Source organism: Ceratotherium simum, chromosome 26 (genome assembly GCF_057802395.1).
Source record: "Ceratotherium simum simum isolate JZ-2026a chromosome 26, ASM5780239v1, whole genome shotgun sequence".
NCBI classification, from domain to species: Eukaryota; Metazoa; Chordata; class Mammalia; order Perissodactyla; family Rhinocerotidae; genus Ceratotherium; species Ceratotherium simum.
The window spans coordinates 38,133,767-38,160,954 of NC_141925.1; the positions used below are offsets into that span (position 1 = coordinate 38,133,767).

Here is a 27,188-nt window from a genome sequence, read left to right on the forward strand (position 1 = left end):
ACTTTTGGCTTTCGTTTTCTGACTTTCCATTTACTACGTTGATAAAGGTAATTAGTATTTCAGTGATGGGTCCCATATTAACTTGAAAATTGTTACCAAGTTTTTATCTATAAAATACACCCAATTTAGTATTTTGGCCCTTTGTTTTTCATGAGAAATGGGGGCTGAATACTTTTGGACACTGCATGTAAAACAGAGAGACAGTTTGTGGTCACATTCCTCGCTGGTCTTCCTCTCCGTGGTGTTGTTTCCCAAGGCCCAGCCTCCACTCTGCTCCTTCACCTACTCTCTGCTCTTCAGCCAGCTCCTTGAAGTCTCCAAGCAGTGCTTCTCTCTGCTGCTGGGATGGTCATCCATGCCATTCCCCCTGCCTGGAATGGCTCCTCACCTCTGCTTCAGGGGTTCTCAGGCTCTGGGTGCTGAAGGACCAATTTTGTTTATCTCTTTGTTTTTATTTCTAATCCAATGCAGACTGGTGCTTTTGGGAAAGGCACTAAAAATATCATGGCACTACCGATTGCTGTGTAAGTTCCTGAACACTTACCCTCAGTTTTTGCAACTCCTCTCAGACCAGTGCTGGTCAGTGGACACACTTGAGTAGTGCCATCCCACTTTGTGTCCTCAAAGCCCCTCACCCTCAAGATCAACACGCAGCTTTCTCTGAACACTACACTGAGGAACACATAGAACTTTCCCCTTTTTAGCTCTTCTTGGCCTGAACAGTCAGTACTATACAGTTTAACACTTAGATGGTTTCTCAGTGTTTCTTCTGTTAACATTATCTTTCCAGCAGACCTGTAAGCTTCTCTGTAACTTCCGTCTCGCCTACTGCTGCATACCCGTGAGGCATTAATTAATAGTTGCTGGCAGGTTGTTCTCTGACTGTGTGTGTTGTGGGTCATAGCTGGATGTTGTTGCTTTTTATTGTTATTTATATGTGAGAAATGTCCAGAGCGTAACCCGTAGTCATTCCCGTGCTGTGCCCCTTGGCCTGCTTAATGATTTTTTTAAAGAAGATACTTGATTGTGGTTCTCATTTTAAACTAATACATTTTTGAGCTGTGATTGAAAAAATCTGAAAATAATACAATGTATAATGGGAAACATTCTGAAAAATAGCCTTAGTGTAAAATCAGACCACTTAGTTTACAAACGATTGCAGTTTAACAAAAGTTTGTCTAAAGTACCAGGGTTGACTTTTATTGAATTCCTAACCTCAAGGAAAAAGTGAGATAGTTTTGCTATTTGAGGGACAGGAACATTCATGTAAGTAAACTCTGCTTTCTCACGTGCCCTCTGCCTCTCAGGTCCTTTCTTGCTACCTTGCTACCAGGTGGGCAGCCAGCCCAGCACAGCCATGTTTCACAGTGAAGAAAATGGGTCGAAAGGAATGGATCCCTTGGTTCTTATTGATGCAATAGCTATTTGTATGGCTTATGAGGAGAAGGAACTCTGCAAGATTGGGGAGGTGGCCCTGGCTGTGATATTTGATGTTGCAAGTATCATCCTGGGCTCAAAGGAGAGGGTAAGGAAGGACTGAGGAGTGTCTTCTATTTTGGGGGTGTTTGTGCCCCGGGGGCGGTCATTCTAAAAATGACTGGCAGTTTAAGAATATGAAGTAACATTATGGTTTGTGTGTTTGTTTTTCTCTCAGGCGTGCCAGCTGCCTCTCTTTTCTTACATTGTGGAACGCTTGTGCGCGTGTTGTTATGAACAGGCCTGGTATGCAAAGCTGGGGGGTGTGGTGTCCATTAAGTTTCTCATGGAGCGGCTGCCTCTCACTTGGGTTCTCCAGAACCAGCAGACTTTCCTCAAAGCGCTTCTCTTTGTCATGATGGACTTAACTGGAGAGGTAGGTGATGGGTGGTCCCAAACCTAATCATGCTATTTCAGAAAGCCAGTTTGCCTGGAGGATAGTTTGAGACAGTTCTGCAGATATGCTCTCCTAGGAGCTTAGATTTCATTACTTTAATAAAAGGATAGATCAGAACCCTCATAGACTGTCTCTGGGTCTCTAAAGACCTATTTGCCTTGATAAAGAGCAGTCACAGGCCAGAGTACTTAACACAGTACATCTGTAAAGGGGAATACTACTCAGTCTTGCCATAGGGCTAAATAGTGTACGTGCTGCAAAACTTCTTTAGCAGTTGCGTTCTTTATGAACCCATATGCAGATGTAATGCAAACGAATAGAATATGGTGGGCATTGCCAGTTTGTCTGTTTGGTAAATACAAGGATCGTGTCTAGATCCACATTTTCTTTTCTGAATGACAAGCAGGCGTTACCTGTAAGAAGGTGCTTTAGCTACTAAAGTACCGTGTGGAGCTTATGAAGTAGTCTTGTTAAAGTGGCTGGCGTGAGGGGTGTGGACCCCCAGTGACAGCATTCATGGCAGGCAGGTGTGCAGGAGACGTGGGTGCAGTGGGCAGCATCTCCCCTTTCATTCTAAGGAGTCCCTGGCCTGCAGGTGTCCAATGGGGCAGTCGCCATGGCGAAGACCACCCTGGAGCAGCTTCTGATGAGGTGTGCAACACCTTTAAAAGACGAGGAGAGAGCCGAAGAGATCGTGGCAGCTCAGGAAAAGTCTTTTCACCATGTGACACATGACTTGGTCCGAGAAGTCACCTCCCCAAACTCCACTGTGAGAAAGCAGGCTATGCATTCACTGCAGGTATTGGCCCAGGTCACTGGAAAAAGTGTGACCGTGATAATGGAACCCCACAAAGAGGTGAGATTTCTGTCACTGGAACTAGGATAGTTTGAGCAAAACATTTAAGACTTTTTTTTCTTCAAATTTGAGTTGTAGACGATACATAATTTATAATTTCATGTCCACTTCACAAAGTGCTATTATACATGCCCTTTTTTGATCTCAGATATGCGAAAAACAGTGTGCTTGTGTTAATGGCTATATTGGTAAATGTCAGTGTCAAGAGAATAGAGGGCTGGTTTCCTGGGTCTGTATAGCAATCTGGTAGTTTTATTCTTTTGTTGTTTGTTTTAAGAGAGGTTACTCTGTAGCCATAGGAATTAAATGTATCTGGCAGGTACCTATCCCCGAGCCAGTTTTAACACGTGGAACTAAAAGACATCTGTAATAACTTTTGGTCTCATTTTTGGTGTTTACATTGGTAATTGTTTTGGAATATTGTGATGAGGGGTGTTGCATTTTAAGGGGTATCTGGTTAGTGGTGCTTCCTCCTTGCCTCTCCCAGGTCCTCCAGGATATGGTGCCACCTAAGAAGCATTTGCTCAGACACCAGCCTGCCAACGCACAGATTGGCCTTATGGAGGGGAACACGTTCTGTACCACGTTGCAGCCCAGGCTCTTCACAATGGATCTTAACGTGGTGGAGCATAAGGTGTTCTACACAGAGGTAGGGGGGTGGTGGTGCGGCGTGGTGTGGATGGTGATGACTTGTGTCTGGTAACCTGTCTTTGTGCACGAAGACTGGTCAGGCAGCATTCAGAGAAGGCACGGGCAGTGAGCACAGGTAACCATCCATAGCCTGGCACAGCTCTCTGCACAGGTATGTGAAATCTGGGGTTGGGAAGAAGGTAGACTAGGTGACTGGAGATGTTCAACAAACCTCTACAGGGAACCTTCTCTTTGGCGTTGTAAAGTTGTATTCTGGAGATAAGACTGTACCATCTAGTTTAATCACTCTTGTATCAGCTGGTGCTCGGAATAAGACTGGCACAGAGCAAGTGCCAGTTTACTGAATTTATTAATCCCTTGAATGTGACCTGCACTCTTGAGAAGTAACTTCACGTGAACTCCATGTGTGGCTCTGACAGCACCCCTTGAAGTATAGATACTGACTCTTCTCATTTTGAAGCTGCAGAAACTGAGCCTGAGGGTTTCTGCACACCTAAAGCCATGGAGCAGGGGAGCTGTAGAGTCGTCGGAATCACAGCGTAATTTTAGAGCCTGCTTCCTCATCACCGCCCTGTCCTGCTGGCTTCTCGTTTTGTTTAGCAGACTTGACTTGCCCCTTGGCCCATGATACAGGCGATGGTGGATGGCATCTTATAAGTATTTGTTGTGGTAAACATTCCAGTGTGGGGTGGTATTAGACAGTGATAAACAGAAATTAAACCCAGTACCGTCAAATTACAAGCATTAATTTCTTAGAATACAATAATGGTCTGGTGATCAGTCCCAATTTGAAATTTTTCTGAGATTTGAGTCATACTTCTGGAGGCGTTGTCAGAGCAAACTGAGGCAAAAGTCATAAGGAAACAAATTCTTCCTGATTCACACTAAGTCTGAATTTCCAATTATGAAAAATTTGTGTCTTGGTTTTTTTAAGTCCTGTGTTTTTGCTTGGACAGATGGTCATATGATCATGTGGTCTAGCTTTGATCTTTTATACTTGTTATATCCTTTGTATGAGAGTCATTGCTCATAAGACTTGACTGAGAGTCCCAGGAGAGCCACTGCAGGATGGGAGGACTGCTTCCCTTTGGTGATTCTAGATGTATTTTAATCTGCATAGAAGACTTCTCACTAAGCTGAAGACCAGAACCTGGTCATGTTGAGTGATAAATCTCGGGGAGTGAAACTGATTTTCCAAGTGTTTGTCAGTGCACTGGCTGCATCGAAACATGTGAACATCTTTTGAAAAATAGAAACTCTTGAGTCTTCTCCCTCCAGATTTGGATTCAGTAGATTTGGAGTCAGACCTGGGAATCTACCATGTAAAAGCTTCCCCGGGTCATTCTGGTGATGGCCATGTTTGGGACTCTGGGTTTATATTGTAGTTACTTGGCACTCTCTCTCTCTCTGTAGATTTAGATATGGGTGTCTATATATGTACGTGTGTGTGTATACACACATGTTTATATACGAGGAGAGCATTTCCGAAGGTCATCCATGTAACTGGTAACAGCGGTTTCCTCTGGGAGGTGAAATGGGGTGGACTTGAAGTACTTTTCACTATATATCTTTTTCTACTGGTTTACATCTTTTACTAGGTAGGAATCTTGAGGGGAAAAAAACCGGTAAAAGTCTATCATTTTTTCCAGGATGTAAATAGAAGGGTAAAGTAGTAATAGACCACCATATGTGACATTCTAGATATTAGATATGTAAATATATACTGGTATGGTAAAATGTCTGAAAGGATAGCCACTGGAATCTCTGAGTTATAATAGTCCCGGTGATGGTCAACTTCCTTTTTTATGCTATCCTGTACTAAAAAAGGAAGAAAAAGTATTACCACTCAAATATGTGAGTTATAGCACATATATTTCTTGAACACTGATCCAAGGCATTGAGAAGCAGCTCTGAACAAGGAGGAGATGTACCACCACCATGGAATTCGCAGTTAGATAAAGTGATCCTCTGTGTAAAGATAAAACATTGTGGTATCAGAGTGGGTGAGAAAATGTCTAAGAATTTACTTCACTAATGAGGTTGACTGAGTTTTGCTTTAGAATAAGGAAGCTCAGTCATATTTTGATACTTAAATTCTTTAGGATTTGAGTTTAGTTTGTCCATTGTTGATTGTGTTGCAGTGTGTGTGAAAGATTGCTGTGTTCTGTTATTTACAAGGTTATTATGTCTTCACAGTAAGAGCAGGCTAAATTAAATTGTTTTCTCTTTTGCAGCTATTAAATTTGTGTGAGGCTGAAGATTCGGCTTTAACAAAGCTGCCCTGTTATAAAAGCCTTCCATCACTTGTACCTTTACGAATTGCAGCATTAAGTAAGTTAATATAAATCTGAGTCAAGTTATTGGGTACAAAAGTCAAAGGAGACAGTGGGGGCTGGCCCCGTGGCGTGGCGGTTAAGTGCGCGTGCTCCACTGCTGGCGGCCTGGGTTTGGACCCCGGGCGCGCACTGAGGCACTGCTTATCAGGCCATGCTGTGGCAGCATCCCATATAAAGTAAAGGAAGATAGGCACAGATGTTAGCCCAGGGCCAGTCTTCCTCAGCTAAAAAAGAAGAGCATTGGCATGGATGTTAGCTCAGGGCTGATCTTCCTCACAAAAAAAAAGAGACAGTCCCCTTTTTTTGTTGTCTAATTTTTATGGCTTGTTGTAGTCTTTTTAAGTTAGAATCAAAAAATTATGTTTATATATTTATCAAACTACGTAATGAGATGTCAATGGATTATATAGATTGCTAGGATTTAAATAATTTATTATCATATAGTAAACTGTGGATTTTACACTATAGTAAACTCCTTATGCTACAATTCTCTTAAGAACCTAATATTCTGGTTTAAGAGAGTTGTCATGGCATTCATATATTGCCATTTTCATCCAAATCAGAGTGTATGGTAAGATATACTACAAACTTTGTAGGCTTTTCCATGATTCAGAAGCGTTTGAGAATCCTGCTGTCTCTTGGCTTTCATGAGGAACGGCAGTTATTGTTTAGCACAGCAATTGTGTGGTTTAGGAAAATACGCTAGATCAGTACCTGCCCTCGGACTTAGAAACCATCATCCTCCCCCGCTTTCTGGGGGGGTAAATAAATACCCAGTACAAGTTTTTTTAGTTGACTTCGTCTTTTGCTTTATTGGTTTTTATACACTTAATAAAATGTTGCCAGAATCCTCCTGAATTAGAGGTAGAGGAGCTGAGGGGCAGACAGTAATACCTGAGCTTGAGGGTGGGGCCACGGTGTTGAAGACATGGCAGTAGAGAGAAAAGGAGATGTGCTGCAGGGGTGTGGGGCAGCTTCTCACTTCTCCTGTTGGGGCTCCTTTCTTTGGGGTGCCTCATGCATTCCTGTTAGCTAATATGGGCATTACTCTTGCTATCTGTTAAACTAATGTATAGGACTGAGTGTGTCCCCTTTCCTAAGAATATTTGCATTTTCAAAGCCTTGAATCCCCCAAGTTGGGATGAGGCTGTCTGATTAGACATGGATAATAGAGAGAAGCTGGGCTGTGTGTGTCTATTCCCTTCATCCCCAGGGTCCAAGGCCATGCCCTCTGCATTAATTCAGCATGCATCTGCAGGCGGGTCAGCCATGCTCTTACCCTGTGAGGATGTCTTGGGGGCAGGGGTGTCAGTGAGGACCCCCTTTTTCTCCCCCTCCAGCCCTTCTTCCTCCTCTCTGGATGGTGTAAGATTTATCCTGGCTTTTCTGGCAGGCTATTGACTTGACTCTTAGATAAAAGTGAGCATGTATCTAGAACCCTGTGCATCCTTGTGTCTTTCTCAGGACCAGATACTAGGAGAGAGGGTTAGTGATTCATATGTTTGGTTGGTTGGGAAAAGCCTTTAGACAAGGAAATTGTTCATATATTTTTCAGGTTAATAATGAAATTGTACTGATTTCTCTTCCTAAAGATGCACTTGCTGCCTGCAATTACCTTCCTCAGTCCAGGGAGAAGATCATCGCCGCACTCTTCAAAGCCCTTAATTCCACAAATAGTGAGCTCCAGGAGGCTGGAGAAGCCTGTATGAGAAAGGTGAGTGGGACAGGGGGGTGTGAATTCTGCGTTGAGTTCTTCCTCTTCACCTTGTTTGTATGCCTGGAAGTCTGTCTGTGGTTGATACACACTGGATTGTAATAATGTCTCTACCTCTTTCGTAGTCATACTGAACCTTTTAAAATATTAAATAGTAGTGACTAGTCTTCCTCATTTCATCATAAACTTCTGGAATATATGTGGTTAATATTTCATTTTCCCAAGGGAAAACAAAAACTTGCCGCTAGAGTTGAATATGAGTTCCATTCTATTATATATTCTGTTATCTGTTTTCCTGTATAACCTTTCTTTTTTAATAGTTTTTAGAAGGTGCTACCATAGAGGTAGATCAAATCCACACACATATGCGACCTTTGTTGATGATGCTGGGGGACTATCGAAGCTTGACACTGAACGTTGTGAATCGTCTGACTTCGGTTACCAGGCTCTTCCCGAACTCTTTCAATGATAAGTTTTGTGATCAGATGATGGTAAGCCAAATGCATATAAACATACTCTATAATAAACCTGAAAATTAATCTGTTTTTTAAAATAAGTAATACATTTACCTGATTTAAAACTGAAAATATGTAAAAGGGTATACTGCGAAGTCTCCCTCCGCTCTCCGTCCTCCATCTACCCAATTCCCTTTCCGGGAGACAACCAAGGTTAACAGTTTCCGTTTACCACTGCATCATTTCATATCAGTGCATAAAGGGCTTCTTCCTTCTGTTTTATGGCTGCATGATATCTCATTCTGTGGACATGCCATAGTTTATTTAGCCATTCCCCCACTGATGAACATCTAGATTGTTCCCAGTCCTTGGCCATTATAGACAATGATGCAGTGAAAAACTTGGAAGAACTTGAGAAGTTCTTTGGGTTTTTGAATTACCAAGGAAATAATTACGCAAATAAAAGATCTGTTTGACAGTGTTTTTAAACTTGAAGTGTAAGTCAAGGAAGGAGGATTTCAACTATTAGCTTTCTCTTGCATTCTGTAAATAGACATTTATAAATAATTTGTTAATTTATAATTTCATGGTACATTACTGCAAACATGCATGTGTTATTCATGCTTATGTTTCCCAAGTAGCTTTTGGCCATTTAGACATTTTAAGATATTGGAGGTGTTGTTTCTGGTTTTGGTGCCCCTTTCCCCAGCTATAAACGGGAGTGAGTAGATAGATATAAATATAGTGTGTATGGAGTATAGGTACATGAATATGTATATGAAAATCACACAGTTTTTTATTTCCTGTACTGGTTTCTTCATGTCTACAGACACCTAAACAGTGAACAGTGACCAAAGCACCTAACTGGAAAGTGGTAGTATTATGATTGGTCCTAAAAATTATAAGTGATGCCTTAATAGTGGAGTGTAATTGGGAAACGAAGTATTGTATGTAAATGGATTTTCCAAATTGGAAGACTCTTTACTTTTAAGCTTCCAAATACATGTAATACACATACATACCTACCAGTTTACATGCATACAAACATTCACAACTGTGGTTAAAATGAATGAAATTGTGTCACTTTCTAATCAAAGCACATCAAACATACACTTTTTCTTACATCATATTACAGCTATTGGTGTTTTCATATATGAGATCAGTGCATATGTTCTAAACGTCCTAATGTTTTTATATCTGTCTCCTTTTAAAAATTACAGTCTGTCTCTTCCCTCTGTCAGCTGTCATTTCTTGCTGCCTTTGCATGCCTGCCTGAAGCAACCTTGTATTTTTGTTTTTTTTACCCCCGATCTAACCTTTCAAGATCTGTTGTGAGCTGAAAATTCGTTCAATAAACATTGTTATCCAGATTTTTTAGAACAGTGTGATGAGAATTGCCTCACAGTCTGAAGTTTCTGACTAAGACCAGGAGCCTTTTTCCCTAAAATAAAGTACGTGAGGTTTGTGTTTCTGGTGTGTTCAGGGGATTTTTTTCCTTCTCTGGCATTATAGCCGCTTTCTGAGTGGTTGAAAAGTCCTCTAAAAGCAGAGAGTATTGATGTTCTTGATAAAGAATGATTGAAGCTACTGTTGTTGAGCCATTTCCATCTGGCGCCCCACTCACCTGAGCCCCGCCTGGACCTGAGCTGAGGGACTTCTGCATTTGTGGCTCGAGTCTTCTTACGTAGCCTGGGCCACTGTGCCCTGCCAGGTGCCGTGGTCAGGGGCACTTTGCGCTTAGGTAGCCTTGCTCCTCGGAACTGTGCTCAATCACCGGACCTTTGGTTTTTCCCTCATATGATTTGCTTTGGAGGTTACCAGCTTAAGCCTTCAGCCTAATTTTAGGAGATAAGACACCTTACTCGGAGGGTGGGCATTCATGAAAACAATGCTGAAAATTTTCCTTTCTTAAAAATTGAACTGCTTGTCATTTGATCTTGAAGTCTAATATGTGGCTAGTTGTTTCTGATATTTCTTTATTGAGCTAAAAGTGAGTTTTATAGACCAGTTAGCGTAATTTTTTCCATTTGGGGAATCTAAAAGCAGAATGAATGGTGATGCAGCTGGCCGTTTTCTGCACCTTTAATTTTGTTACTCTTGTATCTTTGGTGTGAATAGCTACTCTGGTAAGATAAGGTTTCATATATCATATATATTCTGGTGATATCCTTCAAGGAATTTTACTGGTAAAACATTGTTAGTTTAGCGTACTTAGTTTCTTTGAAGAAATGTGTATTGTTTTAGTGTTTCTCAATATGTGTTCCTTGGAATAATGGCCCCACAAGATGTAGATTTTCCATGAAAAATAGTTCATTGGCTAAGTAATTTTGGGAAACACAACTTACTGTAATCTCCTCTTGAAGTTCTACAGAGTCTATAGACATGAAAGGCTCAGAGAAAAGTGTTGAGAAGTGTTTAAACTGTCTGTCCCCAAGCCTGTTTTACCATGGAGTCCTTTTTAAAGCGGCATGTTAACTTCCTGCGGGGCATCAGTGTTTCAAAGAACAAGTTTGGACAGTGTAGGATAATGAAGGTAGTTCTGTTATTTGGATGCTCTTGTGGTTTTAGATGTAGGCTCTGAGTGCTTTTCTGCCAGGTTTTGCTGGACGTGGGCGGGAGCCTGGTTGCCACATGCCCAGTCAGGCCAAAGTCGCTCTGGGCTCGGGGATCTCTCTTCTCATGCTCTTGCAGCAGAACACAGAGTCTTATCACAGAACGATTGCCCGCCTTATGCACAGAAGGGAATCATTACTCATTTGCACTAATTTATATGACCTCTGACCAAATGGGATCCATGCCTGTATCACCAGCCCATCCCCCCGGGGTCTCCCTTGTGCCCACTAATCCTCAGCCACGGTAGCCACTGTTCTGTTTCTAGCTTCAGGGCCTGTCCCTTCTTTTCTCTGCCTAGAGCACTCTTCGCTCATGGTTCTGGCATGTCTGCCTCAGCAGGGCCCTCCCCGACCTCGACCCTCATCTAAACCTGGTTCCTGTTATTCTTTCACAACTCTTACCATAATTGTTCACACAGCAGGCACCTATCTGTTTTACCTTGTTTTCCCCACTGGAACCTGAGCTCCACGAGGACAGAGATGATATCTGCTTGTTCACTTCTCTGCCCCAGTGCCTAGCTGGTGCCCAACTCACAGCACACAGTGAACAGCAGCAATGCACAGTAGCACAGGAGTGAGATGACAGTAGTCATGATGGACAGCAGTAAAAATTCTGACATTGGAATGGCCATGTTTCAGGACGTTTTCTGTTGTATCAGGGTAAATGCAGCCTTTCTACTTATAGAACATAAAAAATGCAAATTATTCTCATGGTTAGTTTGATGGTTGGACTACTTCAGTAATAGAAGCACTGCTCACATTAAATATGATGGAAGTTAATGATTACATATGAGCTTTCACCTAAGAGCAGCCTTTTGGAATTGAAATGCTCCTGTTGTGAGGAAGAAATGTCTAAGGATGTATTTTTTCAACAGCAACATCTGCGAAAGTGGATGGAGGTGGTGGTCCTCACCCATAAAGGGGGCCAGAGGAGCGACGGAAACGTGAGTGACTTGTTTGTTTCTGGGAGGGCAACCCTGCCGTGTACTGCTGTTATCAATGTTCATATCGGAGCAGTGCGTTCAGTTAAAACACCGGTCAGAAAGCTAGTTTTATATGGTTATAGTCTATGTAAGTTGTTCAACATGTTTTATTAGCATTACATTTTGCTTTTATTTCTCTTAATTGTTGAACGTTCCTTTTCGTGTTTCTTTAAAATACCTGTTTGTTCACATTAATATGATATTTTCATTGATGAGAATTCTGGGGAGCTTGAAATGTTAGTGTTTCAATTTCACTAATTTTACTTTAAAGTGTATAAAGTTTATTTTCTAGACTGTTGTTGGCAGCTGCTGTGTGCATGGTGGTGCATTCCTCAGCTGTTGTTTTCCGTTGCTTTCCATCAACATCACCTCATAAAACCAAGTAGAGACTTTAGGACTCAGTAAAGCATTGAGGAGAATGTAATAAAGCATCACTAAATATTGGCATGTCTGTTTTCTAGGTCTGAATCTCCCACCCCAGTGTTTGCCAGAAGGCAAATGCCCAGTACTTCAAAACACATCTTTTATGGTTTTGAGGGAAAACCACTTCAGTTAAATCTTTTTTAAGTATCTGATGTTGGTCATCAAAGACTTTGTTTCTTAAAAATGAATGGTTCTTGCTGTTTTGAATCTAATCTTATTTGTATATGTTAATATTCTTTTAAAATATTTTTTAAGTCGACGATTGTCCTATCGGTGGGATGGTGTTTTCCATAAGTTCCTGTTACGCCCGGTGAAATTGTACATCAGTATCCTGATGAGGGAATTCCTATAGCTCTTCAGAGGCATAATTAACGTGGCTTTTGTCTCCTGTGCCTATTTGTCAGATGCTGTGTTTCATCCCAACTTGGTTTTTTTGTTTTGGCTTTATTATGCTTTGTTTTGACCATTCTGTGTCAAGGTGTTTTGTTTATGTAAGTCTTGTTTCCTATTGCTTCTAAACAGCCAACTAAGCAAAACTAAACCAGGATTTTAAACTTTTTTAGGAGTCTTATATCATCCATGACCTCTTTGAAGGTTTGTTATTTATATATACAGGAAAAAAATCAGGGACTCTTGGTGGGGAGAGCAGAACATGTTTTAAGAGCCTCGGCTCTTGGGAGCAGGTGGAAGTCCTCTGTGCTTTTCCTCCCCGTCTCTCATCTGTTAGGTACTTTTGCTCTAAATTTTATATTTCTTTTTATAATAAGCTGTTAATTCTCTGAAACACATAGCCAGTTCTAGAATAAACATTTAAAAACCTAGTGGTGGGTATATGAGTGACTTCCATTAAATCAAAAAGATTCCGTGAACTTTTACATCAAGTTATTTGGAGGGCTTTTTGGAGGTGAGGGGGAGCATTGCGTAGGGGATGGAGCAGTGGGTGCTGGGAGGTCCTTGAGCCCCTGCTGAAACGTGCTCCTCATCGTGGGAGTGTATTCCCTGAGCGCCTGGGAATGTCCAGCTGTGTGAAGTTAGGCCGCAGGTCTGAACTCAGGGGCCATGGTGTTTGGGGTCCACAGGCCTCCTCACCTCAGCCCAGGGCCAAGCTGCCTTTCTGCACTTGAGCTCTTATCATCTTTTATGGACGCTGTACAGGATTGGGAATGGGTCTTGGAAAGTAGCGTGTTCCTGTTTGGTCGAATCCCCCAAATAACATTGCCTAATTGAGAAACTATAACTGAAGACATGTTAAATAGTTCATCGGACAGCCCCGAGGGTCAGAGCTGTGCATCCTCATCATGTTTAGGAAAGTTTGCCTGTTTAGCATTGAACTTACAGGGCAGAACTCATGACCACCTGTTATGGTCTGTGTGTACACACGCACACGCATGCACACACATACACACACATCTTCACTTCACAAGATAACCCAGCTATCTGGTAGATGGTATCATGGCCTGTGCGTTCTTCTGGGTGTGGAGGCCTCAGACATGCCTTACTGATTGGGCTTAAACCCCCAAGTGCTTTTCTAACTTTAGCTGGGAAAGTTTTTTTAATGTCTCAGCACTACATATAAAATCTTGACTTATTCTAAACAAAACAGTTTTTTAAATGTATTTGCATACAACAAGGTTTTACAGTTTCTTCCCCTAGACAAGAATTCCAAAATTCCTGTTTTTTACATTTGATTTAGGAACGAATACACTGTATTCAACACTATCAGAAGGGCTGTGTTTGACATCTGAAGGTTGGAAGGTGCATTTTTTGCTGTTGAGCATTTGTTAATTATTGTGTGCTTTCTGATAATTGTGTCTTTGCTGTCTTGTTTACCCCAGTAATCCTTACTGTGTATGAGTATATGGGACGTTTTTATGTAAATAACGTAAATAGAAAAAAGATGATTTTCCTCCCCATCCTCAGGAAAGCATTTCAGAGTGCGGGAGATGTTCCTTGTCTCCATTCTGTCAGTTTGAGGTGAGAACAACCTATTAAAAGTCAGTTTATGACTTGCAATGTGAAGAACAGTTTATATTTTCTTTTCTTTTCTTTTCTTTTTACCTTTCTGTTGCCTTTTTTCATGCTGTAATTTTTGTTTTGGTTCAGCCTGCCATGGAAGGGGTAGAGGTGAGAATTTCAGTGGAGGCGCAGGAGGGGGTTGTTGTCGTCTTTGGTTTTGCTGTGACTTGTGGTTCTGTGATGGACAGAGTGCCTTGTGCCTTTGAGTGCAGTGAGCTGTATCGTCTGTCTGTGGCAGAGTTGTATTAGTATCATTGCTGTGAACTGTCCGGATGCCACGCATGTTTTCTATTAGGATGTTTTAAGCAAGATTCTAAGTTCTTTGGTTTTCTACATGTTAGAATTACAATATCTTAATACTATTTAAGATTCAATTGGATTTTGCTATCATAATGTTCATATGAGCTCATACATCTAACAACCTCTTGAGAGGGAACTCCACAAAGAATATATTACACCTGCTAGAAATTGGGAGGAGTTACATTTTCTTTCACATGGCTGACTTACTGCCTGCCTTGAATTTAAAGCCTCATCACTCCCCTGCACCCAGTCTGCATCTCTCGCTCACGCACACCTCACTGATGTAGTCACAACACTGACTCTGGACAGTGAGACTCTGAGCTTTGCCTCTTCTGTAAAATGGGGGTGATAACGTCTGTCATTCCTGTCTTCCGGAGGTGTTGTGAAGACCACAAGAAGGGATTTCATGACGAAAAACCACAATATAAAAGTACCGTTATCAGAATGTTATCTAATGTTAGGATAGAACTTACTCTGACGACAAAAATACTGTAGAAGGAGAGCTCTAGAGGTAGGATGGGGTTGACACCGAGCTAATTTCTGTCATTCCTTACCCAATCTCACTGTTTTCCCTTTTGGTTTTAAGAGGCATTTTGAGAAGTATCTCGAATGCTGCTGGGAGGGGGTCCCCATGACTAGTGTTTATCATCCCCATTTTACCATGCTTAGAGTGATGGATATCCCATTGTACACAATGCAGGTTGGTAAGTCAAGGAGTCTTCCCTGCCCTGTGACCATGTAGAGGTCCTTTGAGTTGCAGACTCAAAACCGTGGGAACTGAAGCTGAGAACAGAAAGTTGGAATGACATTCAGAGCAACTGACCGCTGAGCTGTTAGCACATTAAAAAGTGCAAACTTCTTGGCATTTCACATTTTTCATATTTCGTAGAGCAATTTGTCAGCTTTATTTTTAGGCCTGGCAGACAAATACTTTGTACCATGGTCAGTCATTTATTTATGTTGATATTTAATTTCCAGGGTAAATAAGTATTTTGAGGACTTTTTCTGTGCTAAGTTTTGAGGGCAAAAGAAGTCTGTGCCCTCTGAACTTAGTGTACTGGGAAGACCCCATGATGTCACGACAAAGGGAGGGAATCCTAACGCTGTTACAGCCACAGGCATGATCCTCCCCTCCTCCATGAGGGGCTAGCCTAGGCAGCCCGTAAGGTCACTGCCAACACTCGCCAGTGTGCGTGAAAACAAACACACACAGTCATGTCAGGTACACACAGTCAGCTCGCTGTCCCCACGTTGACAGATGAAATCTGAATGCCGGGGGCAGTTAGTTTCCTTAGGCCACAGCTATAATCTGAGATTGATAAGTTGTGGCTTTTTACATGTTAACTCTCTGCTTCCGTTGGCTAGCCTTGCGAATGTAGCTAGACCGTAGTAGGGTCTGTAGTAATTTTGATACCTCTAGCCAGCAAAATTAATTGGCCTATTTTATGATTTCTGGTTTTCTTCATTAGGAAATGAAAATTTGTTCAGCAATCATAAACCTTTTTCATCTGATCCCAGCTGCACCTCAAACTCTGGTGAAGCCTTTGTTAGAGGTTGTGATGAAAACAGAACGGGCTATGTTGATTGAGGTAATGGTCAAACTTAGAGTTGATTCCGATTCTTCCTACATCTGTTGCCTGTAATATTTTCTCTTTGTTACATTTTAGATGGATTAATCTAACAGTATAAAGATGTTAGATATTATTATTTGCTTATGTTTGTTAATGCACTTCAGTTATGAGGAGGAGAAATGCGTGCTCCTACCATGTTAGGTTGGTAGACCAAGGAAAGTTCGAGCCCTGAGAAGATGGAGTTTTCACCATGTTTTCTAGGCTGGCAGTCCATTCAGAGAGCCTCTTATCAAGTTCCTGACCCGGCACCCCTCGCAGACAGTGGAGCTGTTCATGATGGAAGCAACACTGAACGATCCCCAGTGGAGCAGAATGTTCATGGTCAGAGCACGGGGAGCTGGAGTTGGGCGTCCCTGTGATTTGTGTCAGCCAGTGTGCTCTAAAATCTGAAACTCGTATTTCACTGTTCAGTTTCCTGGCTTTATTTTTCTCTAATATATTTGAATATTAGAAACATCATTGTTGTGTATATGAAAAGTTCAAGTCCAGGAAGATCCCTCTCTATGAGATTTTGGTGGTGGTAACAAATGTATGAGCTGCTAGGATTATAAAATCATAATCATTAAGTATGATTACTGTCTAAAAAGCATTTTTTAAAAAGGGTGCTTACAGTAATTTTTTTTAATCCTGCCTAGAGAGATTTAGAAAGAGCCTTAGAGTTTATATCACCTATATCTATATCATTTTGGAAGTTTTGATTAGCTTAAAACAGCTTGTTTGTTTTGTTTTGTTTTCAGAGTTTTTTAAAACACAAAGATGCCAGACCTCTGCGAGATGTGCTGGCAGCTAACCCCAACAGGTTCATCACTCTGCTGCTGCCCGGTGGCACCCAGACCGCCGTGCGCCCTGGCTCGCCCAGCACCAGCACCATGCGTCTGGACCTGCAGTTTCAGGCCATCAAGGTAGCGTCTCTTCAGTAAATACCTAAAACCTTAAAAGTTTTATTGAGACACAGAGAGAACCCTGTCAAATTCCCTAATTGTCTCTCCTCTGACAGATCATAAGTATTATAGTTAAAAACGATGACTCCTGGCTGGCCAATCAGCATTCTCTGGTGAGCCAGCTGAGACGCGTGTGGGTGAGTGAAACCTTCCAAGAAAGACACCGGAAGGAGAACATGGCTGCCACAAACTGGAAGGAGCCCAAGCTGCTGGCCTACTGTCTGCTGAATTATTGCAAGTGGGTGCCTTTGCGTCAAGTGACTTATTCTATCCTAAGCTAGACTGGGGCCTCTTGCCTAATTTGTGCATGGCTATGGTTCATTGGGTGTGTGTAGTCAGATTTGTTGTAGAGAATGGTCTGTAACTTTGAGCTGTTTAAAAGGCAAGTCAGAGATCATACATAGTTATCAAATTTGCCATAATTTGACCTCTTTTCTTATTTTGACCTTTCAGAAGGAATTATGGAGATATAGAATTGCTGTTCCAGCTGCTCCGAGCCTTTACTGGTCGTTTTCTCTGCAACATGACATTCTTAAAAGAATATATGGAGGAAGAAATTCCTAAAAATTACAGCATTGCTCAGAAACGCGCCCTGTTTTTTCGCTTTGTGGACTTCAGTGACCCCAACTTTGGGGATGAACTGAAAGCCAAGGTGAGTCCCACCATTATGCAGTAGCAGCCTCGGGCGTTTGAGCTAATTTTCTAGGGAACCAACAGCACCATTCATGTTCTGCTGTGTCTCTGTTGACACTTAAATAGTAGTTCGGACTGTTTATGAGGAAAATGCCATTGTAGAGAAAATTAAGGCAGATCCAGCAGTGAACCACTGTTGAAGGTAGTTTGCTAGTTTCCTTGTTTTTAGAAGATGACTTGTATGCAGTGAGAAGAGTAAACCAGGCCAATGTCTCTTTTCCTTAGGTTTTGTTGTTTGTTTTGTTTTTGTTTTTTTTGGTGAGGAAGATTAGCCCTGAGCTAACATCTGTTGCCAGTCCTCCTCTTTTTGCTGAGGAAGACTGGCCCTGGGCTAACATCCATGCCCATCTTCCTCTACTTTTTATATGTAGGATGCCTGCCACAGCATGGCTTGATAAGCAGTGCCTAGGTCCACACCCGGGATCCGAACCTGTGAACCCTAGGCCGCTGAAGCAGAGCATGCAAACTTAACCACTACGCCACCGGGCCGGCCCCTTCCTCAGGTTTTCAACCTGCCTATCCTGTGGACCATCTGAATATAAGTCAGGATGATTATACGCACCCTTGATTGAGTTCTGACTTCGTGGTATAGTGTGACCAAACTGGTGGTCCTGCCCATTTTGTTAAAGAAAGAAGGAGCATGGTTTTGTTTTCCTTCTCCTTCATTTTTAAATTTTTTTGTAGGTTCTGCAGCATATCTTGAATCCTGCTTTCCTATACAGCTTTGAGAAGGGGGAAGGAGAGCAGCTCTTAGGACCTCCCAATCCAGAAGGCGATAACCCAGAAAGCATCACCAGTGTGTTCATTACGAAGGTGACCTGACTAGCAATGTATTGGCGTGAAAAGTAGCTTGGCAGATGAATAAGTGTGTCTGTGTGTGTGTGTGTGTGTGTGTGTGTGTGTGTGTGTGTGAGAGAGAGAGAGAGAGAGAGAGAGATGGGTTCATTGAAGTAAGTTTATTTCCCTAAGGCTGTTAGTTTTTGTGATTACATTAGTTTATAGCAGATCCTTGTAATTCCTACTAGTGAATTTTTTAAGGCAGCATCACTTGAATGAATTAACTTTTCTACATTAATAGATTCCAACGAGAAACAGAATATATGTCAATGAAAATTCAGATGGCAGAGTTATTTTGTAAAAACTATTGCTGGTCAGTAGATTTGTCATGTTCTGTTTTCATCTTTAGCTTTACAAAAGAATCTGCTAAGAGCCAGTGAGTATGTTAGACTCGATCCAATTGCCACTGTGACCCTGTGTTGCCAAGTTAGTGAAACATCGTTGTGGGCAGTAATAATGTCTGAAGTTAGCTTAGGTTTTAAGGTCTCTGTGCATGTCTACAATAGCGTTTCCAGTTTACACTGGAAGGTTTTTTGAATTAAGTGTTTCTTTGCAAAATGCCTGCACTGTTTCTCACAGTGCCTCAGCTGTCCTCTGCAGGTTGGGCTCTTGAACCTCACTGATAGGTGTTGTGTTTGCCTTGAGTGTTCTGTATTCAAGTTTTTTGTTAGAGTGTTGTGAGCAATTGGCATTCCATGTCTGCAGTGTGGATCAGCGGAGTTCTGATGGAGGTGACTACCACGTACACATCAACACTCTTTGGAAGGACACAGCTAGTTTTCTCACCTGTTCTGTCTTGGGGTCCAGGCAGAGGGGACTGTTGTTTGTGTTGGCAGGTTACTGGTCCTTACATAGTCTTTGTACCTTACGATGGGCCTCCTTCCTGCAGTTTTGACCCCACCCCCACCCTCTCAACGGAATGAGAACTGAGCCCAAGAAATTATTTTTGGTCCACATGCTGACATATGCCTTATTCTGGGCAACTATGGGGAGATGGTGACCCAGACGCAGCTCCTTCCGCAGTGCTGCGTTTTCTAGGCTGTGTCTTCTGGGTGCGAGGCTGCTGACTCAGCACAAGTGAGGAGTTGGATTTCGAGTGTTGGATGAGGAGAAACGGTGCTGGGCAGGCTGGAGCCCCTGGGAGGGACCGCTGTGAAGCAGCAAATCCAGAGAGAGGACTTAGGGAGCTGAAGGGACCCTGATGAAAACACAGTTGTGATGGAAGTCTTCAGTCTTTGGGATCTTTCTGGTAGACGGAAATAGGATACTTAGTTAAATGATACAGTCGATATACTTGATTCAGTAGAGACAGTAGACTGTTCTCCAAAGAATGTACATTTTTTTTTATAGCCACAAAACACACACAAAAATCTATAAGATACTTGATTACGTAGAAAACCGTAACTTTTTTTTTAAAGTAGAGATGTTTTTCCCGGTTAACATTTTCTGATCATAATACTGAAAAATAAGGACTAGATAATAATAGTTGACCAGGAAAGAAAAATCTCGACTACTTGGATTAAGAAACTCAGTGCTGAATCACCTTGTACCAAAGAGAACGTCTTCCTTTTCTACCTCAAGCCCCTTCACCCACTGCATTCTGCCTTCTAAGTCTGCCCTTTTTTTCAGCATTGAAATAAATTCAGTGAGTTTCTAATCCACATGTAGTAAAGGAAAATTGATGTGACATCATTGACTCTGTCATTGTAAAACTTAAGTTATATATAGAGTTTGTGTGTGTGTGTGTATTTTTTAATAAAGGTTTAAACTTGTTGTATGACCCTTAGTATGTAACACAACTCAAAACTAGAAATGAGTTCCTTTCTGCTCTTTTCGGCAGGTCCTTGACCCAGAGAAGCAGGCGGACATGCTGGACTCCCTGAGGATTTACCTTCTGCAGTATGCCACACTGCTGGTGGAGCACGCGCCCCACCACATCCATGACAACAACAAGAACCGCAACAGCAAGCTGCGCCGCCTGATGACCTTCGCTTGGCCCTGCCTGCTCTCCAAGGCCTGCGTGGATCCCGCTTGCAAATACAGTGGACACTTACTTCTGGCACACATTATTGCTAAATTTGCAATACATAAGAAAATTGTCCTTCAGGTGCTTTTCGAGTCTCCCTGCTGCCCACCTGACGTTCACATATATTTCCACACATGTACACGTTGCTCCCTTGTACAGTCAGAACCTCTCCTTTTCTATTGTCTTTTCCCAATACAATTTAAAGTGCATGTGTCTGCCATCTTATAAACACTGTGAAACCTCCCGTGATTATTCCTTCTCCCTTTCTTCCCATTAGTGCCCTGCTCTCTCATTCCTCTGCTGCCTTGCTTTTGAAACAACAAAATGTCACCTTTGTCCACCTCACGCTCCTGTAACCATTACATTCTGGCTTCCAATCTGCAGTTCCATTGAAAATGTTTTGGTCAAGGGCCCAGCCCACTCCTTAGCTAAAGACAGTAGGTACTTTTGAACCTTCATCTAGTCAGCCCTCTGCCTTGTTGATGATCTTGAGCGCGTTTTCCTTGTGTCTCAGTGGTTTAGGCTTTGATATCAGGCAGCCCTGGGTTTGAGTTTCGTTTCTTCCACTCACGAGTTCCGTGACCCTTGGTGATTTAGTTTACTGTGGCTGTGTAAGAATTACGTGTAATAATACCCTTGAGCGCTCAAGCTGTCTGTCCCATTAAGCATCTGATAAGTGATCACTTCCGTTCTGTTCTGTGAGTCATCCCTGATTATTTTCCTCTGACCATTCCCTCTTGTGAACTTCTGTGGCGCTGAACCCCAGACCCAGATAAAGCTAGTAGCCTCTCAGACGGCACCTTCCACAGGTACTTGAGATAGAAATACAGTCTCTGATGGGCACCACTGTCCCCCAGTCGTCCCAGCCAGAGACCCAGGGGGCCACTGGTGACGCTCTCTTGTTCTCCCCAACGTCCACGCATGGGCAAGTCCTGTTGTTTCCAACACCCTTCCTGTCCCTGCCACCCTCAGTAGCAATTGGTTGGTCTTTGTGTTCCCATGACCTTAATTACATCAGGCCTTCAGCTCTCACTTGAACTATTGCAAGACTGCTTCTGACAGTCTTTTCACTCCATATTCCATGCTGCGTATATATCAACTAACTTCCTGCTAGTTATAATAGACATGAGATCCCTGCCCTTAAGGAGCAGGTCTTGCTCATCTTTGTATGCTCCATCCTAGCCTAGCACAGGCACAGAGTAGGTGATCAGCAAATACTAGAATGAACGTATTCATTGACCAAAACTTAATGAAAGAGAAAGCAACTGTTTCCTGATAAGAGAGCCCTAAGGCATTTTTTAAAAATTCTTTTGCAAAAATATTATGCCTTGGTTCTAAGTGATTGTTTTTAAAGCCTTCATTCTTATATAAGAATTTCTTTCCTGTTTTAGGTTTTTCACAGTCTTCTCAAGGCCCATGCAATGGAAGCTCGAGCAATTGTCAGACAAGCAATGGCTATTTTGACCCCAGCAGTGCCTGCCAGAATGGAGGATGGGCACCAGATGCTGACCCACTGGACAAGGAAGATCATTGTGGAGGAGGGACACACGGTCCCTCAGCTGGTTCATATTTTGCACTTGATAGTGCAGCATTTTAAGGTATGTAGAAAGTACTGTAGATCGATGTGTAATGCATTTTCAGGCATTTGGTTTGAACTTTTGCCTTTCATTTTCTGCAAGAAGGTGGTCGTTCAACTTATAGTAAAGGTATTTCTGGTCTGTTCATTAGTATGTGTATGTATGTTTGGCTTTATCACCATGGGAATTGCTATAGTTTAGAGAATGTGTCCCAGTTGTGTGCTTCTTTCTCTCTAAGACTCATTTTTCTTATAAGGACTCAGCTAACAGTGAATACAGATGAGTTGTTACTTTGGGAGATAGTTATCATTAACTCTTGATTTTGGTAATTTGTCTTGAAAAAGTTGTTCATGTCACTGGTACTTCCTTCTCTATAGCCAAATCACCCACTTTGTTGGATGTATTCACATGTAAATATTTCTTGTAGATTTTGGGTAGAGGAGAAAGGATTGAGTTGAAAGCTAATTCTTTTACAGGCAGCTCTTTCAGAATTGGGAATTTGCTTCTTGGTATGGCTAAATTTTTATTACATCAAGTCTGAAGTTTGATATGTGTGACTAGACCTGACTACCTAAGGAGAAGTGAGTGTTTCAGTATTTTTTAAAGATGGTACTGAAAGGCCGAAATATGCTGTTATATTGAGACTCAGCCGGGGGTGGCGTGAGTAATAAACACACATGCACATACATAGACAATGAGAATTTCCTTGCTAAAGTTATGATTCAGAATTCTTGAGAGGGGGTTGGGTCGTGTGTAGGGGCCAAGGCAGATAGGGTGTGTGTATGTATATGTATGGGTATATTTGTGTGTGTGTGTGTTCATGTGCATATACATGCGTGTGTGCCGCAGTCACTGTGCAGCATCGCCACGTGACGCTGGCCCCCTGCCCGCAGGTGTACTACCCTGTGCGGCATCACTTGGTGCAGCATATGGTCAGCGCCATGCAGAGGCTCGGCTTCACGCCCAGCGTCACCATTGAGCAGAGGAGGCTGGCTGTGGACCTGTCTGAAGTTGTCATCAAGTGGGAATTGCAGAGGATCAAGGACCAGCAGGTAGGGGCGTCAGCCCTCTTGTGTTGTCCCTGGTTTTATTCCCTATACTTCTCCCTAGAAGTCAGTCGAGTCAAATGTGTGTGTGTGTCTTTTAAGCCGGATTCGGATATGGACCCAAATTCAAGTGGAGAAGGAGTCAGCTCTGTCTCATCTTCTATTAAAAGAGGTCTGTCCGTGGATTCTGCCCAGGAAATGAAACGCTTTAGGACGGCCACAGGAGCCATCAATGCGGTAGGATCATGTCCACACGCAACGTGTGCTTTCTTTTATGGAAGTTTCTACACTTTCTTGTGGAAGTTTGTTCATTTTTTCAACAAATTTTGAATGTGGGCTAAGTGCCCAGCACCATGCCAGAGAGATAACTGGGAAAGGCTGTGCCAACAGACAGAAACCCAATGACATGTTACTCGCTCGTGGTGTTTCCCAAGTTAGCAGACACGTTTTCCTTTGTGCTCACTTAATACCACTAGAGTTCCGACAGTAATGGTTAATTCTTGCAGAAAGGCATTAAGAGAGACTCTCAAAAACTGGTTGAGAACATGCTCCCATGTTGTGTTCAATTTTTTTTTTTTGGTGAGGAAGGTCAGCCCTGAGCTAACATCCATGCCAATCCTCCTCTTTTTGCTGAGGAAGACTGGCCCTGGGCTAAACATCCATGCCCATCTTCCTCTACTTTATATGGGATGCCGCCACAGCATGGCCTGACAAGTAGTGCATCGGTGCATACCCGGGATCCGAACCCCGGGCTGCCAGCTGCGGAGCGCGCGCACTTAACCGCTACACCAGGGGCCCGGCCCCTGTGTTCAATTTTTAAAAAGACGGTGTGTCCTGTTTTGTCTGGAGGGCAGCCACCAAGAAAGCCCTGAGGATGCTGACTCTCTCATCACCCCTTGTTGAGGTGGCGGTCCTGTAACTCTGCATGCCTAAGGTTGAACTCTCCCGCCCCCCTTCACCATTCCTCTAGAATATATGGCTGTGCTCAGCTTAGAAACCTGGAGCCATCTGCAATTTGTCCATTTACTTCTCTCCACACGTCTGGTTGAGAGCAAGCCCTGTCAGCCCAGCCTCCAGTACCCACCCACTGCTCTCCTCTCTGCCCCACCATCGTGGTCCAAGCCCCAGAGCCTCGCCCAGAGTACTGGACCTGCCTCCCGGGTCCTCTCACTCCTTCCACTTTTATCCCTCTTTGATACATTTTTAACAAAGCAGAGTACCAAAAAACTTTTCAAAATTTAAGTCAGAGGAAGCTGGGTGACGGGTACATGGGACCTCTGTACTGTTTTTGTAACTTCTTGTGAATGTTATAATCATTTCAAAATAAAAACTTGAAAAATTGTCGGGGTCTTCTCCCTCCCCAAGCCCTCCCCTTGACCATGGCCTCCAAAGCCTGCGTGACCTGGCCCTGCAGATGGCCTTCTGTCCCTGTGCCTTGTGCACGATGCTCCAGCCACACAGGTGTTTCCTCTGCTTCAGAAATGCCCCAGCTTCTTTACTCACTGAGGACTTGTCCCCTGTCTCTTTTCTTTTCCCTGAAGCAGTTTTCTCTCTCTTTTTGTCTTCTTGTGGTGACTGCCTTTCAGTCTGAGGAGCGGCTTTGATGTCATCCTTTCACTTCCTGGAGCATGCCCTTTTTCAGTCTAGAGCACATGACCCATTACTTTGTTTATTCGTTGTCTGCGGAGACCACAGCTGCCTCTGGTGTCCCTGGTGCCCAGAGTAGCGTCTGCCCCTGAGAGGACTGGTACTGTTAGCGGGCTGCACAGCCAGCACCTTGTGTGGGGACAGCGTTGTTGAGAGTGCTCCTCCTGCTGCTCTAGGTGTTTGGGAGGAGCCAGTCACTGCCTGGAGCCGACTCCCTTCTGACCAAGCCCATTGATAAACAGCACACAGACACCGTGGTGAATTTCCTCATCCGGGTGGCCTGTCAGGTATGGCGTTCTGAATGTCTGATGTTAGGGATTCTTCAGAACCAGAACTGCTTAGCAGACTCCAGAATGTTATCTGTGACAGTTTAGTCAAAAATGAAATAGACAAACCAAGGTCTGAGAGCTAGTTTTGTCATTTTCATACCAAATTCCATTCATGACATGCTACTATTTCTGAAATCTGCCTGTCTTGTAATTGTTATGATTTTTTAAAAACATTTTTTCTTTTAGCAGTTATAAAATAATGGTGTATCTTATAATTAGAGACATCTTGGCTTTGGTAAAATGTGGTAATTGAGTTATCTCTGGTAAATTACTTAACTTCCGAATTACCTGTCTCATAAATGTGCTGGGATGATCCCACCTAGGTAAATCACATACAACATTTAGTAACTTAAATGCTTTCATAACTTGTATTTATTTACCATTCAAATCAGTATATATTTTCATGGAGTTGTTGGGAATCCATTTCTGAAAATTTTCATTTTTATATTTCACAAAAACGTTGTAAATGAAATTTTCCTGTGGTTTTTTTTTTTTTTTTTTTTTTTTGGTGAGGAGGATTAGCTCTGAGCTAACATCTGTTACCCATCTTCCTCTACTTTATATGTGGGACGCCTGCCACAGCCTGGCTTGATAAGTGGTGTACAGGTCCATGCCTGGGATCCAGACCTGCAAACCCAAGGCTGCCAAAGCAGAGCACATGAACTTAACCACTGTGCCACTGGGCTGGCCCCTTAAGTGTTTTTTTTTAATTTGGGAATCTTATGTTTTTATAATTACTAAACAAAATAGTGTATCTTGCAATATTATTGAGGATTTCCAGGTACTTAAAAGAATCTTCTGAACTATTCATCCAGTACTTTCTTGCATGCTGCAGTGTGCTAGGCACAGCCTAGGAGGTTCAGTGGGGAGGAACTCGGGCTCTGCTCTCAGAGAGCCTCATGACACTAATCACACAAATAAGTGTAAATCACCACTGATGCACTGCAAGGGGGGGTCCAGTGGGGGAGCTTCCCTGAAGCAGAGATGGCTGTATTGAGTCAGGTGGGAGAGCAGGTGGCCATGAGGTGGAGAGCTGGGATGTGAGGGCGTGGGACGCAGACGAGAAGCAGTGTCACGAGAATGACTGTAAACATGTACACAGGGAAATGTGGGCTTGAATGTGAATTTCCAGGTTAATGACAATACCAACACTGCGGGGTCTCCTGGGGAGGTGCTGTCTCGTCGGTGTGTGACTCTCTTGAAGACTGCCTTGCGACCGGACATGTGGTCCAAGTCCGAGCTCAAACTGCAGTGGTTCGACAAGCTGCTGATGAGTGTGGTAAGTACGTGGGTCTCCTGTCTCCTGGGCTCGGTCCTGGGCCGCCAAACCCCAAATTGTCCATTCCCTTGGCCAGTCATGGCCCCTTCCACTTTATCTTCTGGCCACTAATAAGGAGGAGGGAGTTTCACTACCTGAAAATGGTTTTAAAACTTCAGCTCTCACTCCTAGCCCCAAGTACAGTTAGGAGTTTTGAAAACATAATAGTTCTCTTGTCTTTCAAAGTTTCATTTCTTAAACTGACCTATTGGCTAGCTTGGCGTAAACATTTTTAGTTGCCTTACACAACAACCTTTAAAATAAGCTTGAATTTTTAAAACAGATGAACATATAACTTGTTATTGACCATTGTATAGTCAGGTATCAAAGAAATAGCCCCAAATGCTGATTATTTTGTGGGATATTTTTGTTTTGTTTCTGTAAAAACCACGATCGTGTATCGTGTAATTTTCTGATGATCTTGTTAAGTGTCTGGCGGTTGCAAACCTGTTGTAAGCATTTATTATTTTGCATTGCAGAGACTAACATTGTTGCTTAAGTTTTTTGAAATGTTACAAATGTTACCTGTGCTATGGAAACAGTGGGTTTAGGCCCCCTAAATCTGCAGCATATGCTTGGGTTTTAGCTTGGTGCCTAACTTCTCAACTGTCTGCGGGTTTCCTTCCTCTTTTTCTCTTTGAAAGGTCAAATTACTTTCCTGTCAAATGCAGTGACAGTTAAGTCAAGCTCGGCCATAAGTGGACAACCTCTGTCACTTAATAGGCTGACATTTTCATAAAGCAATGTGCCATGCTCACAGGGAACTTCACCTTTTCCCCATAATCCATAGTAAGTGAGAGATTTTACCTCATAACCTATTGCATACAAATGGCACATATACCAGGCATCTGTGTACATAAGCCACAGAAACAAAAGTTGCATGAAGCAATACTTAGCCTTACTACAAACTGTGCACTCTATTTT

The 27,188-nt window shown here is 42.7% G+C and overlaps 1 protein-coding gene across 13 annotated transcripts in view; it reads left to right on the top strand.

Moving 5' to 3' along the window:
• The window catches only part of TRRAP (transformation/transcription domain associated protein), a 118,434-nt gene that overhangs the window by 41,264 nt on the left and 49,982 nt on the right, over positions 1–27,188 (top strand). For 8 of the 13 annotated variants that reach the window (XM_087417555.1, XM_014795616.2, XM_087417560.1 and 5 more), the window contains exons 24-44: positions 1,308–1,525; positions 1,655–1,852; positions 2,469–2,729; positions 3,217–3,378; positions 5,615–5,711; positions 7,309–7,430; positions 7,751–7,921; positions 11,373–11,441; positions 13,824–13,877; positions 15,689–15,808; positions 16,052–16,171; positions 16,588–16,752; positions 16,848–17,029; positions 17,245–17,443; positions 18,169–18,297; positions 20,162–20,428; positions 21,739–21,945; positions 22,818–22,976; positions 23,073–23,207; positions 24,794–24,904; positions 26,079–26,225. In XM_087417555.1, the coding sequence (XP_087273681.1) occupies positions 1,308–1,525; positions 1,655–1,852; positions 2,469–2,729; positions 3,217–3,378; positions 5,615–5,711; positions 7,309–7,430; positions 7,751–7,921; positions 11,373–11,441; positions 13,824–13,877; positions 15,689–15,808; positions 16,052–16,171; positions 16,588–16,752; positions 16,848–17,029; positions 17,245–17,443; positions 18,169–18,297; positions 20,162–20,428; positions 21,739–21,945; positions 22,818–22,976; positions 23,073–23,207; positions 24,794–24,904; positions 26,079–26,225 (3,293 nt within the window). The remainder of the gene's footprint in view (positions 1–1,307; positions 1,526–1,654; positions 1,853–2,468; positions 2,730–3,216; positions 3,379–5,614; positions 5,712–7,308; positions 7,431–7,750; positions 7,922–11,372; positions 11,442–13,823; positions 13,878–15,688; positions 15,809–16,051; positions 16,172–16,587; positions 16,753–16,847; positions 17,030–17,244; positions 17,444–18,168; positions 18,298–20,161; positions 20,429–21,738; positions 21,946–22,817; positions 22,977–23,072; positions 23,208–24,793; positions 24,905–26,078; positions 26,226–27,188) is intronic. The other 5 variants (XM_087417562.1, XM_087417565.1, XM_087417563.1 and 2 more) reach the window with 2 other exon arrangements.